This window comes from Mastacembelus armatus, chromosome 12 (genome assembly GCF_900324485.2).
Source record: "Mastacembelus armatus chromosome 12, fMasArm1.2, whole genome shotgun sequence".
Classification (NCBI taxonomy): domain Eukaryota; kingdom Metazoa; phylum Chordata; class Actinopteri; order Synbranchiformes; family Mastacembelidae; genus Mastacembelus; species Mastacembelus armatus.
This window is the reverse complement of record NC_046644.1, coordinates 289,512-304,332: the sequence shown is the minus strand read 5'-3', so window position 1 is coordinate 304,332 and position 14,821 is coordinate 289,512. Positions and strand designations below refer to the sequence as shown.

The 14,821-nt window shown below is 41.1% G+C and overlaps 1 protein-coding gene across 1 annotated transcript in view; it reads left to right on the top strand.

Moving 5' to 3' along the window:
• The window catches only part of LOC113124673 (netrin receptor DCC-like), a 131,271-nt gene that overhangs the window by 58,287 nt on the left and 58,163 nt on the right, over positions 1–14,821 (top strand). The window contains exons 14-17 of the mRNA XM_026297722.1: positions 682–714; positions 4,702–4,767; positions 10,311–10,473; positions 14,574–14,797. Coding sequence (XP_026153507.1) covers positions 682–714; positions 4,702–4,767; positions 10,311–10,473; positions 14,574–14,797 — 486 coding nt within the window. The remainder of the gene's footprint in view (positions 1–681; positions 715–4,701; positions 4,768–10,310; positions 10,474–14,573; positions 14,798–14,821) is intronic.

Below are 14,821 nucleotides of genomic sequence, written 5' to 3'. Positions count from 1 at the left end.
GTAAAATGAAAAATACTAAATAAAAGATGGTACCAGTCCACAATTAAAAAAGTAAATAAATATTATATAAATAAAAGCATCACTGGTCTAAAGTGCAAGTGTCAGGGATTGCGTAGAGACGCTGGGTGGAAGGAGGAGGAGCAGGACCCAAATAGCTACGATCAGTATTGACTACGGTTAGGTTGACAATGCTACAGCAACAAAACAGAGAACACAGGGAGTACTTATACTAACCAGGGAGGAACTAATAAGACACGGGTGAACAAAATCAGGCTAATGAGAACGCAGGTGCCAACAATAACTCCTTAAGGTAAAGCTGCCGGGGACCAAAGCAAGGGAAGGCAGGAAGTCCTTTCAGTCTAAAGGTCCCCGGCAGGAAGTCCCAAAAGGGGACTCGTAGCAGCAAGGTCTAAGGTATTCAGAAGTCTGACAGCGCTGCGGTACTTAATGGTCTGGAATCTGGTTGTTTTCATCTTAATGCTCCACAGTTTTTTGTGAGAGGGCAGAAAGTTAAAACCTTAAAACCAAAAACCTGTAGCTATCCACCTGCTGTACTTGCATTGATTATTAACGGTAATGCACTCGTGTGTGTGTGTGTGTGTGTGAGATTGAGACAGAGAAAGAGACTATTTGTAAATGCTTTCCTTGTCTTATATTTTATGTTTTCCAACTCTCTTTCAGTGGAACATCCAGATAAGATGGCTAATGATCAAGGTAGGCTTTTTTTCTGTGTGTGTGTGAATGATTTTACAAAAATTTGTCATCATGTCTCATCCTGCTGATAATTTCATCTTCTGTTTTTCCTGTCAGCATCAACTCTTGTGTAATCTAACAGTCATTTTTGAGTCTCTTTCCTCTGGATCTTCTTTATATGTTTTTTATATGCAGCTCACAGCTTCACATAATAAAATCCTCTTCTGATTAATCTGCAAGTCATCTTCTCATTCCACATTTTTTTCATCAAATCATCTCTTCATATCTAAAGTTAATTTATCTTCAAATCCTGTATGTTTTTGAAATTCTTATTAAATAAGAAGTGGTTCTATAATGAATGGCGATTGTTTTTTATAAGCCTTGCATCTATCAGAGTTTCTAATCATATTTAAATAATATTTGGTATCATTTGGTATTTATTATTGATCATCTCTGATCTTCAAATCGCGTTTCTTCTTCCTGTTACCGTTTAACTGTTTCTCACACATTCAAATCATGAATGTGTTTTGATCCTGATGTGTGATGTGTAAGTTAATCTAATTAACTCAGACATAATGAACACACTGTTCTCTAGTTCTGTAGATCAGCTGCATCAAACAGCAAACACAAGGAGACATGATGCTAATTAATTACCCTAACTTTCTTACTGTGCTTTGGTAACCTTTTCATACAGCTCAGAGAGCATGGTCGGTGATTTTGTAGTAATAAGTCATTTTATCTTTTTCAGAGTCTTTGGATGTAAAGTGTAATAAGCATTATCAAAAGTCATTATAGTTACACTGTTATAGCAATGTGCAGTGCTGTCACTATGTGGTGTTGAAGCATCTGCCCATTGTATATACCGTACCTTCAAAACAGCAGTACATGAGCTACATGACTCTATAGCCATGTCAGTGCTACATAGCAACACTTGGAGCTGGAGCTGTTCAATTATGGAAAAAATCATAATCACGATTATTTTGGTCATTATTGAAATCACAATCATTATTTTACATGACTACTCATTGACTTTCGAAATATGTTGCATCTATTGAACAAAACAATGAATTCTCCTTAAAACAAATAATATAAAATATATTCAAATGTACATGCATAATATGTTTTTGATCCACAAACCCAAACAGTTCCCAAACAACGGAATTGTTTCTAACTCTTTTGTTGACCAAAGACTTCTGTGGCTGCTCTCTTTCCGTCATCTTCACTTGCGCTGATTTTTAAATGCCACCAGATAACATATACTCGACTTGTTTCACCGACAGTATAGGCTGAGAGAGTTCAGGCAAAAAGTGCATGCGCATCATTAACCCTCCTGTTGTCTTTGGGTCAATTTGACCCATTTTCAAAAGATAATATGTGATAACTTTTCTTCCATATAATTAACTAAAAATGGCGTGAATAGTTCCCTAATATAAGTTTAAAATATATGTTAATATGTTGGAAACAAGTTCACCAAAAAGCCGAAACTAAAAAATTGGTGATCATTTTATACCTGATGCTTTATAAGGAGTCAGAATAGAATGGGTAAATTTGACCCGGGAGGACAGTAAATTTGAAGACAATACGACACACCAGATAATTCTAGTGAAGTGGTCAGAGTACTGCAACAACTTTCTTTGTAAGGTCTCCAGTTGGACCCTTTTAATTTTGTCACTACTAAATAGTGGCATTTCAGAATAACACAATGTCAGACTTTACGTGCTGCTTTTCACCCCAATCGATTCTACAGGGTAGAGCAGGTTTTCCACTAATCACCCTCAATTTACATTTTGACTCCACACATTGCATGCCTGACTCAAATCAATAGAACTGCATCATCACTCTACCAAGGGAGTTTGGCCATGCCAGAAACAGAAAGGGCAACAAAGGACTACACTGTGTGAGTATTTCACTGTCAGGATACCCTGAGAGATACAGTCTAAATTCCTATTTACTGCATACATGTAAACCGTCTCAGGCCCAGTTGTTTATTTGTGAATAATCAGGTAAACTTGATTTGATTGTTGATAATGTGACCTGGATTTTTGAAAATAAAATGAATCCTGAGCTATTGTTAGGGCTGCAAAGCCTTAAGTTGGACTTTAGTAAAGTGATGCAATTTAGGCACTGGGACACTGAAGCAGAAAGACTTAGCTTTGTTGTCAGAGTGTTAAATGGTGCTGTTTGTCACTGACAGATGTGTGTGCATGTGTGTGTGTGGTATGTCCACATGTACACACTGCAACCCCTCCGTATAAATCTGAAGTGCCATCAGGCGAAGAGGGAAGATTGATGTTCAGTCCTGGCACTGTGGACCATCACACACACACTGATATACACACTTTAATTCACACACAAAGACAGACTGACAAGTCGTGTGCGTGTGTGTGTGGGTGTGTGCGTGTGTGTGTGTTAACATGAAGGTTTTAAAAGCCAGCTTTGATTTATATAGCTTCAAACACCAAGAAAGCATCCAATCTGTTTCATAATGAAAGGAAACAAAAGTAACCACAGCTACTGCTGGACTGTGAGTGTGGAGAACCTGCTGTTAGCTTTGAAATGTCGAAGAAGATTGTATGTGGATTTACAGTATGTGATTTTAAAATGTAAAGGCCTTGAGATTCAGATTCCTGACTGGGGCAACATTTCAAATTTTATTAATAACCTCTTTCATCAATTTTCAGTCTATATTCACTGGCAGCCTCTCTGATGACATGCTTCTGACGTCCTCTTCAAATTTCCTTGTCCAGTTTGCAAACTCAGCTACCAGTTTGCAAAATGAAAAGACAAAGCTGCAAGGACATGTGTCTTTATGTTGAAATTATCAGTAATGAATTTGATAGAATTCAGAAATGAATATACAGAACCCAGCACCAGATGTATTTGAATTACAGAACAAATCAGTGATCTAGATAAATGGCTGAATGTAATGTTGTGTTGGTTAGACTGATTTGACCATGCTCAAGAAACAAAAAGTAATGACTTAGAACCTATAGCAGAAACCAGGCTGATGATTTAGCTTTAGGTCTTTTCCTCTGTATAGGAGAAACCAGGCTAATTATTTGGCTTTGTAAATAAACATAGCTGCCTCCTGTCCTCTGTGCATTGTTTCCTCTGGCCTGCAGGCCTCCAAATACACAGCTGACGATAGACTATAACACAATATAAAACCAAATCAATACAAGGTTTTTTTTAAAAGTTGTTTTTTTTCTACATAACAGGACCACAAGTAATTTTCTACCAAATTAATGTGTGCGTGTGTGGGTGTGTGTGTGTTTGTGACAGGGATGGGAGGATTAACTGTGAGTGCTTTGGTAGAGCAGCAATAAATGGATGCAATTTTGAGTAGAACTCAAGAAATCATTAGTTATTATGTTTGCATCAATAAAATAAGATCTATCTCATTATTAGATATTTTGTGCATTTATTTAGAAATGTTTGATCTTTTTATTCTTTCTAAATTCCTTCTAAATGTCCTTCTGCTGCTCACTGATGAGTTAGCCCACCTGCTGCTTAAAAAGTGTTCAGCACATAGTTTTACTTTTTCCACTAAATTGTTCTGGTTATTCTCTAGCATCTTTATGTTTATGAGCCAGGAGTAGCTAAACTTGAAACAGATAGCTCTTGTACACAAGTTGTGAAAAAAGGCAGGTTTGTGACAGGTCTTCATTTTATTTGATTAGTAACACATTAATTTGTGAACTTAATCCCGTTGCCTGTCACATTTTGTCATTTTAAATTGCGCTGTGTTGAATGCGATCATGTTGTATTGCACCATGTTGTATCATCTTTAAAGTATTGGATAGCTGACACTGTATCAAGATAGATCCTATTGACCTCACTCCAGAGATACCCAACCCAGGTGACTAGTATTTCCTAATAAGGAACTAGTCTAAAAACTAGTCATGTGTGTTTCATTTGCGAAGTGATGCTGAGCTTATTTTCTCTCTCCAATATTTTCTCTATTTTTTTCTTTCCTGATGTTCTTCCTGTTTATTTCTTGTCTTCCAGGTCGAGGAGGAGAGAATGCCTACTGGCCGTCTGATACTAACCTGATTGACCGGAGCACCATCAATGGTAAGACTCGTGTAGATCTGCACTGTTCTTCTGCCTAACTGAATCTGCCTATCAGAGAGTATAATTACATTTGGATTCATCACTGTATTTGAGATAGCAATGAGACCAAATCTCCTGGGAGCTGAGCTGATTGGGTGTGTGTGCCTGATATTCTGCAGTGTCATCACATCATCAGAGCAGCTCTGTTGTTTTCTTTGATTACTCTGCTCAGTCATGTCTAAATTTACTTTAATGACCTTGATACATCCTGACAAGAAGCTGTTGGTTTACAGTCCATTAGCATCGGTTCCTATTTGTTGTTGTTTCGGTGCTGGCAAAAAATTAATTAGAGTCACTATCTTGCCATCAATCAGTTTTTTTGCAAACTAGAAAAAAATTCTTTATGGAGAAACAGGATTAAAAGCATGGTGGTATATGATTCTTCAGGTTGTAGTTTTTAATATGACAAAAACAGCAACTTGATCATTTGTTGCAGGACATTAACAGAGGGAAATATGAGCTTCTAGTTTTTAATATCATGAAACTCAGAATCATAAATTACTCTCAGTAGCTACAGCATTATACATTTTATGAGAATATCCCTAATATGTACAACAGTTCTTTTTTCTTTATTAATTTTGTATCAATAAACTTTAAAGAAAGGATAATCCTCATGTGGTTACTAATATTAACGGTAATTTATAGTCAAATACTCATTACTAACAAAATAGTGTTTTAATTGATGCTAATAATAATATAAATTTTGGCTGTAATGTAAATTTGAATAATAAAGGTATTCATATACAGTTTTTTATGCTAACAACAATTATAATGACAATGATAATATTTATCCTATAATAATACTAATGAATATATATTAACCTTAATAACTCAAAAAATAAAAATAGTAAAGCCAATTGTTAATCACTTGTTGCAAGAGGTAAAGACAAAACTAAAAGATATGCTAATTTAAAACCAAAGGTATAAATAATGTGAATCCTCACTATAAGCTAATATGTATACCATAAGTCATATTCAGTGATAGGGATAAAGATTACTACACCTGCAATAATGATAATATTAATGCAGTCTCTAAAAGTAATGGTAATGTTTAATACCTAACACTATTGCAGCTGCTAACACTGATACACAAATGTTCATATTATTCTCAATAGACAATGCAAATAATAGTAATATTTACAACACTGCTAACAAAAATTCAAATTATAGTACTAAAAGTAATAGTTATACCAGTGCTAATATATTAAAACTAATAACACTGAAACTGCTGCCAAAGCTAAAACTATTGCTAATAAAACTATAAATTATGGTCATAACTTCAACTGTCATCTCTCATTTCTGCTTGAAGAAAAACTGTTACCCCCTCCTCTAAAGAGAGGTCAGTGGTCAGGGTCTGTAGCTGGCACTGATTCAGTCTCATTGGAGGATCTTTAAGCGGTGTATGCGTGTGTGTTTGTTTATGTGTGTGTGTGTGTGTGTGTGTGTGTGTGTGTGTGATGGACTGTTAAGGTTGTCGACATTGTTGCTGCTGCGGAGGTGATCATAAATTTGTCCTCTCTGACCTCCACCTTCCTGTCTTTATGATGGGTCAATGAGGGCAGAATCTCATTCATAAGTTCAGCAGTATTTCATCTTTAACATGATGTCACAGAGCTGCAGAGAAGATTCACCTCTAACTTTTCCCATAATGTCACAGTTCTGTAGGTCTTTATGATCTGTACTCAGATGATCAGGTCCAGAGTGTTCAGATTTAGTGACAGTGGCCTGTGTGAGCAGGCACCATGTGTGCTATGCCGAACACAAATACCGTAACTGGATTTGGTTTCATGACCATAAACTGCTCATTAACACACCTATGATTTGAGTGTTGTTTGTAATGAGTTTCTTTGTAGCTGCTCATCTTTATTCCCTGATGGATTTTGCAGGTTTTGTGAGGATTGCTGTTACCTATGTGTTAAGTTATTGGTGCTGTGGTGGATTTAAGCTGCTGAGGACCTCTAGTTTCTTCCACAAGAGCAACAGCAGTCATGTTTAACTAGATTTTGTATTTCTTGGCCCAAAAAATACAATTTATCGTATGGAACCACATTAATGGCAAACTTAACTCTATGTATTATTATATTGTGTATAATATTAAGGGCCAGGAAGCTGCTTGGCAGTGTTAGGAGCTGGTGGTGACGGTGATGAAGGAAGAAGTGAGGAGCCAAATGCTGGACACGAACAGGCTTTATTTCCCCTGGATCATCCAGGGCTCAGGCAAAACACAAATTACCTCCGCTACTCGGCAGACAGGCAGGTAGGCCGGCAGATCGGGAAAAGCACCTTCGGCAGTAACCATCACACACATTACCATATTAATGCTTCGACAAAGAACAAAGGAATGCAGGGGATATATATATATATATATATATATATATACACAGAACCAAGGACACAGGTGAAAGTAATCAAACTAATGACCAAACGAAACACAAAGCTACCTGGGATTACACTGAACAGAACCGGTACACAGGAAACTTACCAAAATAAAAGACAGACAGGAAACAGATCTCGGGGCCTAACAGTACCCCCCCCCCCCAAAAGGCCGGCTCCCAGACTGCCCAAATGGTCTCATCACAATGTCCAGGGTGGGTGGGAGGGAGCTGAGTCCACAATAAGGCCCTGACTGGGCAGAATTCTGGGTTGCTCTGGGGATCAATCCCTGGGGCGGACGGCCTCTCCGATAGACGTGGTTCCGAAGCCATTTGGGCGGACGGTCTCTCCGGCAGATGTGGGTCCGAAGCCGTTCGGGAGGACGGCCTCTCCGGCAGACGAGGGTCCGAAGCCGTTCCAGTGGACGGCCGCTCAGACGGGCGTGGACTCGGGGCCGTTCGGGTGGACGTCTGGTGGTTCGAGCCACTCTGGAACCGGCGGCTCAGACAGCTCAGGAACCTGTGGGCACTGTGGCCCGGACGGCCCTAGGGACTTTGGTGCCTGCGGCCCGGACAGCTCGGGGAACTCCAGCCGCGGCGGCTGCTGCGATGGAACCTGGACTGGGGCCCCAGCGGGGACGTCGTCGTGCTGAGGCCCGGGAACCGGGACTGGGGCCTCAGCGGGGACGTCACCGTCGGCGTGCTGAGGCTCAGGAACCTGGACCGGAGCCTCAGCAGGGACGTCTTCGTCGGCGCACTGAGGATCTGGCTTCTGCCCCTTAGGGTGGCGGCGACACCGATGAGGCATCCGGGTTGGAGGTTCAGGTGGCTGGGCAGCAGCGAGGAGGGACTCAGACTGGACAGCAGCTATGGGAGCCAAATCACAGGGAGCCTTCAACTCCCGCCAGATGGCACGCGCCTCCACCGGCGTCAGCGACTGTGGAACCGGTGTTGAAGGCTGGATGTTCGGCGGTGCGGCGTGGAGTGTCATGGAGGAAAGCCGGAGGGGTGCCTCGGCAGGAACGTGATCGTCTGGCGCCTGAGGTTCCAGCTCCTACCTCTCAGGACGGTGAGGACGCCGATGCTGAGGCAGCCGGACTGGAGAGACTGCCGGTTGGGACGCCGGGGACCAGGAATCTGGCGGCTGGAACAAGGCGCGGGAGCTGCACAATTCCCAGGCTTCGTAGGTAGGGGTCCCCTGATCCAGGCAATCCTCCAGGACCGACCTAATGCTGGCCACCCCGGAGAGCAACTGGTCAGCCCTCTCTCTCGATACGAAGCTGGGTGGGCAAGCGAATCTCTGGGTCAGCGCCGAGCAAAAATCAAAAATACTCCGGTAACACAGGGCGTCCCAAACAAGGTCCGACAGAGTCTGCAGAAATCTGGAGATAAGGCGACCCGCCTTTGTCGTGTCTGCTGGGTCCATTTCTGGTCGGAGCATTCTGTTAGGAGCTGGTGGTGTCAGTGATAAAGGAAGAAGTGAGGACCCAAATGCTGGACATGGACCGGCTTTATTTCCCCTGGATCATCCAAGGCTCAGGCAAAACACAAATTACCTCCGCTACTCGACGGACAGGCAGGTAGGCCGGCAGATCGGGAAAAGCACCTTCAGTGGTAACCATCACAGACATTACCATATTAATGCTTCGACAAAGAACAAAGGAATGCAGGGGATATATATACACAGAACCAAGGACACAGGTGAAAGTAATCAAACTAATGACCAAACGAAACAAAAAGCTACCTGGGACTACACTGAACAGAACCGGACAGGAAACTTACCAAAATAAAAGACAGACAGGAAACAGATCTCGGGGCCTAACAGGCAGGAGACAGCTTTGTCTCCACTTTCCCTATAACTGAATTGAAATTAGTTACAAAATATTGGAAATTGCCTGATGATTATCCAACTGATAATTATCCAATTATTTCTCACTCACAAATTCTCACAAACTAGAGGACATGACCTCAGTTTCCTCATAGCAAGAAAAGCACAGGTCTTACCAATAACATTAACAATGGCTATGTTCTGTTCAAATGTCTCAACAAGACATGACAATGTGACAGCATCATTACAGACCGAATCAAATGAAGAATATGTCGTCCTGTGGAGGGTGATTAGTTATCAGTCTATCCAATCAGCTTTTCCGTTTACAGACTGTTCTCAGAGACTGAAGTCAGACTGTCAGCAAATGTCTTAATCATATTTTTGGATCCCAAGAGGCTGATTCATTTTTGATTTGAGTGAGGCCATGACTTTTCTTTTAGCATCACCTTGAAATAAAGTAGAAACATTGACAAAGTCAATGAAATGAAATTAGGAGTAAAAAAATAAATAAAATAAAAGGACTAAGTTTGTGGTATGTGTTGTTGCTGCTCTAGGTTGTGATGGATTGTGGTTTTCATTGAGAATGACAATTGAATGGAGAGAAATAGAGAAAGGGTGAAAGAGTTAAAGTGACTTTCTCTCCTTGCCTCACATATTTTTAGTTTTTCTTACTTCCATCTTCTTATCCACCCACCATTCAGCCCTTTGCTTCCTCTATCACCATTTTCTCTCCTCTCCCCGCTGACTCTTTCCATCCCTGTCTTTCTTTAACTCATTTCCCTCTGCTCTCATGCATACTTCAGTCAATGACAGTGTGTCATCAATTCCCCTTTCTCCTTTTACACCTGTCATACACTCCTCTCACACACACTTTGATCTATTTGTGGTTTTGAGAACATTCACTGGTGTAATGCATCCTCTAGCCCTTTACTCTTCCGTTAACCATCACAACTAAATGTCTATCCCTACCCCAACCCTGACAATAACCTGAGCCCTTTAACCAAGTTTTAACCTTCAAACAAGATTAAGCACCATCCATGCTGTCTTTGTAGCAGTGGTTAACATTAATTGTTAAAGCATATGCACATATGCATATGCTTTCAGTCCAGTCAAACCACTATGGAATTCATTTAGCAGGCTTTTATTTTGTGTTAAAATTTGAGAATATCATTTCTTTGTCTGGAGAAGTATTTTTAATTAATTTTCATTATTTTTAATTAAACCACAGAACTGACAATATCCACTTTTGTTCATGTTATGTGTTTTTTTTCTAACCACTTAGATTTTATTTGCATGTGTTTCAGAGTCTCCTATTGGTCAGATGCGTCCACCTCATGGCAGTGCCACACCTCAGAAGAACAGTAACCTCTTGGTCATCATAGTGGTGTCTGTGGGAGCTGTCACTGTGGTAGTGATTGTGGTCGTTGCTCTGATCTGTACCCGGCGCTCCTCTGCCCAGCAGAGAAAGTAAGACATTTCAGTCATCTGTGTGTCAACAGCATTCAGAGAAACCAGCTACATGGTGAATAATCTGTCCTTGTTCTTCTGTTGATTTCATAGAGATTTGGCCTCAAATCAGGGTTCATATTTAATGTAAACAGGAAACAGGTTCATTTTCTTTCTTTTTAATTCCATTCAGTCAAATAAGGAGTGGGATCTGATTTTATGCTGCGCACAAAGTTAACACACAAAACAAGACATAGTGAATCTGTGATCTTGCTGAGGAGCATCTAACAGTACCTTAAAACATCTTTCACTGCATATAAAGAGAGCTGATAACACTAAAATGAGATTATGTTAGACTACATGGATGTATGTACAGATATGTTTCCTGTCAGTTCCTCAAGCTTGTGAAGGCCATTTGCAATGGTGGATGCTGCACTAAAATAATGAAAACTAGGCCTACTACAAGACAGATCACTACTGAATCTAGAGGTTGAGTCATGGCAACTGGACTTTCAGTTTTTAGGTTGAAACATTTCACCACTCATCCAAGTGGCTTCATCAGTCTGAGAAAAAGCTGGTTTGAAACCTGGAAGATAAATTGGAGGTTCCATACCAGCTTTTCAGTCCAGTTGCCATTACTCACCCTCTAGATAACTTCCCCTGGACAACTGAGAATCGTCACAGACATTATTTCTGAATGCAAATAAAGTTTATTATCTCAGTGCTGTCTTGGCAAGTGAGTGTACAATGGAGCAGGACATTGACCCACAGATCGGTGCAGTAATTCCATGTTGTATTGGATGGCTGTGAAGAGAGACCTAACAAAGCTTTCAATTTACCAGTCAATCTACATTCCAAACCTCACCTCTCCTTGTGAACTTTGGATAATGATCAACAGAATGAGATCGCCAATACAAGCAGCTGAAATCAGTTTCGTCCATTGGGTCACCGGGCTCAGTCTCGGCCTCAGAAATAGACATCTGTAGGAAGTTGTAGAGCTGGCTCCTCAGCTGGCTCCATCTGATCAGGATGCCTCCTAGGTGCCTTACACTGGAGGTTTACCAGGCCCATTCAATTGGTAGAAAGCCTCTGGGTAGAGCCAGAATACGGTGGAGAGATTATACAGTGGGTATGGAAAGTATTCAGACCCCTTTTAAATTTTTCACTCTTTGTGTCATTGCAGCCATTTGCCAAAATCAAAAAAGTTCATTTTATTTCTCATTAATGTACACTCAGCACCCCATCTTGACAGAAAAAAACAGAAATGTAGAAATTTTTGCAAATTTATTAAAAAAGAAAAACTGAAATATCACATGATCATAAGTATTCAGACCCTGTGCAGTGACACTCATATTTAACTCACATGCTGTCCATTTCTTCTGATCCTCCTTGAGATGGTTCTGCTCCTTCATTGGAGTCCAGCTGTGTTTAATTAAACTGATTGGACTTGATTAGGAAAGGCACACACCTGTCTATATAAGACCTTACAGCTCACAGTGCATGTCAGAGCAAATGAGAATCATGAGGTCGAAAGAACTGCCCAAGGAGCTCAGAGACAGAATTGTGGCAAGGCACAGATCTGGCCAAGGTTACAAAAGAATTTCTGCAGCACTCAAGGTTCCTAAGAGTGCAGTGGCCTCCATAATCCTCAAATGGAAAAAGTTTGGGATGACCAGAACTCTTCCTAGACCTGGCCGTCCAGCCAAACTGAGCAATCGTGGGAGAAGAGCCTTGGTGAGAGAGGTAAAGAAGAACCCAAAGATCACTGTGGCTGAGCTCCAGAGATGCAGTAGGGAGATGGGAGAAAGTTCCACAAAGTCAACTATCACTGCAGCCCTCCACCAGTCGGGGCTTTATGGCAGAGTGGCCCGACGGAAGCCTCTCCTCAGTGCAAGACACATGAAAGCCTGCATAGAGTTTGCCAAAAAACACATGAAGGACTCCCAGACTATGAGAAATAAGATTCTCTGGTCTGATGAGACCAAGATTGAACTTTTTGGCGTTAATTCTAAGCGGTATGTGTGGAGAAAACCAGGCACTGCTCATCACCTGCCCAATACAATCCCTACAGTGAAACATGGTGGTGGGAGCATCATGTTGTGGGGGTGTTTTTCAGCTGCAGGGACAGGACGACTGGTTGCAATTGAAGGAAAGATGAATGCAGCCAAGTACAGAGATATCCTGGAAGAAAACCTCTTCCAGAGTGCTCAGGACCTCAGACTGGGCCAAAGGTTCACCTTTCAACAGGACAATGACCCTAAGCACACAGCTAAAATAACAAAGGAGTGGCTTCGGAACAACTCTGTGACCGTTCTTGACTGGCCCAGCCAGAGCCCTGACCTAAACCCAATTGAGCATCTCTGGAGAGACCTGAAAATGGCTGTCCACCAACGTTCACCATCCAACCTGACAGAACTGGAGAGGATCTGCAAGGAAGAATGGCAGAGGATCCCCAAATCCAGGTGTGAAAAACTTGTTGCATCATTCCCAAGAAGACTCATGGCTGTACTAGCTCAAAAGGGTGCTTCTACTCAATACTGAGCACAGGGTCTGAATACTTATGACCATGTGATATTTCAGTTTTTCTTTTTTAATAAATTTGCAAAAATTTCTACATTTCTGTTGTTTCCTGTCAAGATGGGGTACATTAATGAGAAATAAAATGAACTTTTTTGATTTTGGCCAATGGCTGCAATGACACAAAGAGTGAAAAATTTAAAGGGGTCTGAACACTTTCCGTACCCACTGTATAGCTCGTCTCGCCTGTGAACACCTTTGGGTCCCCCATGACATTGTTGCAGGGAAAAGGGCTCTCTGAACTGCCCTGCTGAACAGAGATACATGGTGGATAGTTGGAAAGTTTAATGGATGGATAATAGTACTTGTCATTTTAGTTTTTTTACGTATTATATACTATTTTAAATGTTATTTTTATTAACACTCATTCAGCACAGCGTTGCACCTCCCCCCATACCCTAACCTTCCTGTGAGGGAGGGTATTATGACACTAACCTTCAAAACATAAAACAATTCCTTGTCTAGAGCCACTGTTTGGTTTGCCCTTTCTGGGCTAATGTAGAATTATGGCAGTGCAATTGGCCTAGCTCTATGTAGATTTAAAAGACTCATACTAGGATTAAAAAAATGCAACAGTTGGTATTTTCTTGTGATTACACACTAATAACAGCATACACTGACCATAGCATTAGCCATACCATTATGACCACTGACAGATAAAGTGAGTAACACTGATTAACTTGTTAAAGTAGCACCTGCCAGCATGTTGGGTATACTAAGCATAAGGTGAACATTAAATCCTCAAAGTTAATGTGTTGGAAACAGGAAAAACAGCCAAGTGTAAGGATGTGAGTGGCTTTGACATGGGCCAAATGTGCTGGCTAGATGACCGGGTCAGAGCATCTCCCAAACTACACATCTTGTTGGGTGTTTCCAGTCTGGAGTGGTTAGTACCAACCAAATGTTGTCTAAGGAAGGACAAACAGTGAACAGATGACAGGGTGATGGGTGTCCAAGGCTCACTGATGACGAGGTTGACCTATTGTCCATTAAACTTTCAAATTTAATTTATACTTTTCAAAAAATCAAATTTTCTCTGAATCTTTGTTGCAATATTTGAAATAATATACACTGGTCTCTATGAAGAGGAATATTCAGTGACTGTAGAGGTTACTGTAGTGTTAGGCATGTCATAATGCTGATTGGTGTATTTATGAATACCAGGTTGCTCTAAATATTACACACTGAGCATGAGATCAAACAGGTTTCACACAGGTTACATAAATTTTACTTCATCAGGTCTGAGACAGTATTGTTATCTAATAGAACTCATAAGGTTTCAGTGCAGAGCAACTGCAGAAAATATCTGAAGAAAATACAGTCCCTGTCCTCCTGGTCTCTCCATTCACCATCATGGTTTTCATTATTACCTTCTTGTTTGTGCAAATAGTATAAATGAGCAGGGCAAATGATTTTATAATGACCATACATTTCCATTATGGAAAAGATGAAGAGGACTAGTGATGTTCCTTGCAACATGATTCTAATATCAGTCTACACATGGTTCAGTGTGATCAGTCATGTCTTTGCTGCCCACTGTGCAGGAAAAGAGCAAGCCACAGTGCCAGCAAGAGGAAGGGCAGTCAGAAGGACCTGCGACCTCCTGACCTCTGGATCCATCACGAGGAAATGGAGATGAAGAACATGGAGAAAGCTCCTAGTGTCGCACCATCTGCACGCGATTCACCCATCCAGTCCTGCCAGGACCTCCCCCAGGTTGCCCACAGTCAATCAGAGAGCCAGATTGGCAGCAAGAGCAGCCACTCAGGTACAGTATTATTGTGGGTATCTT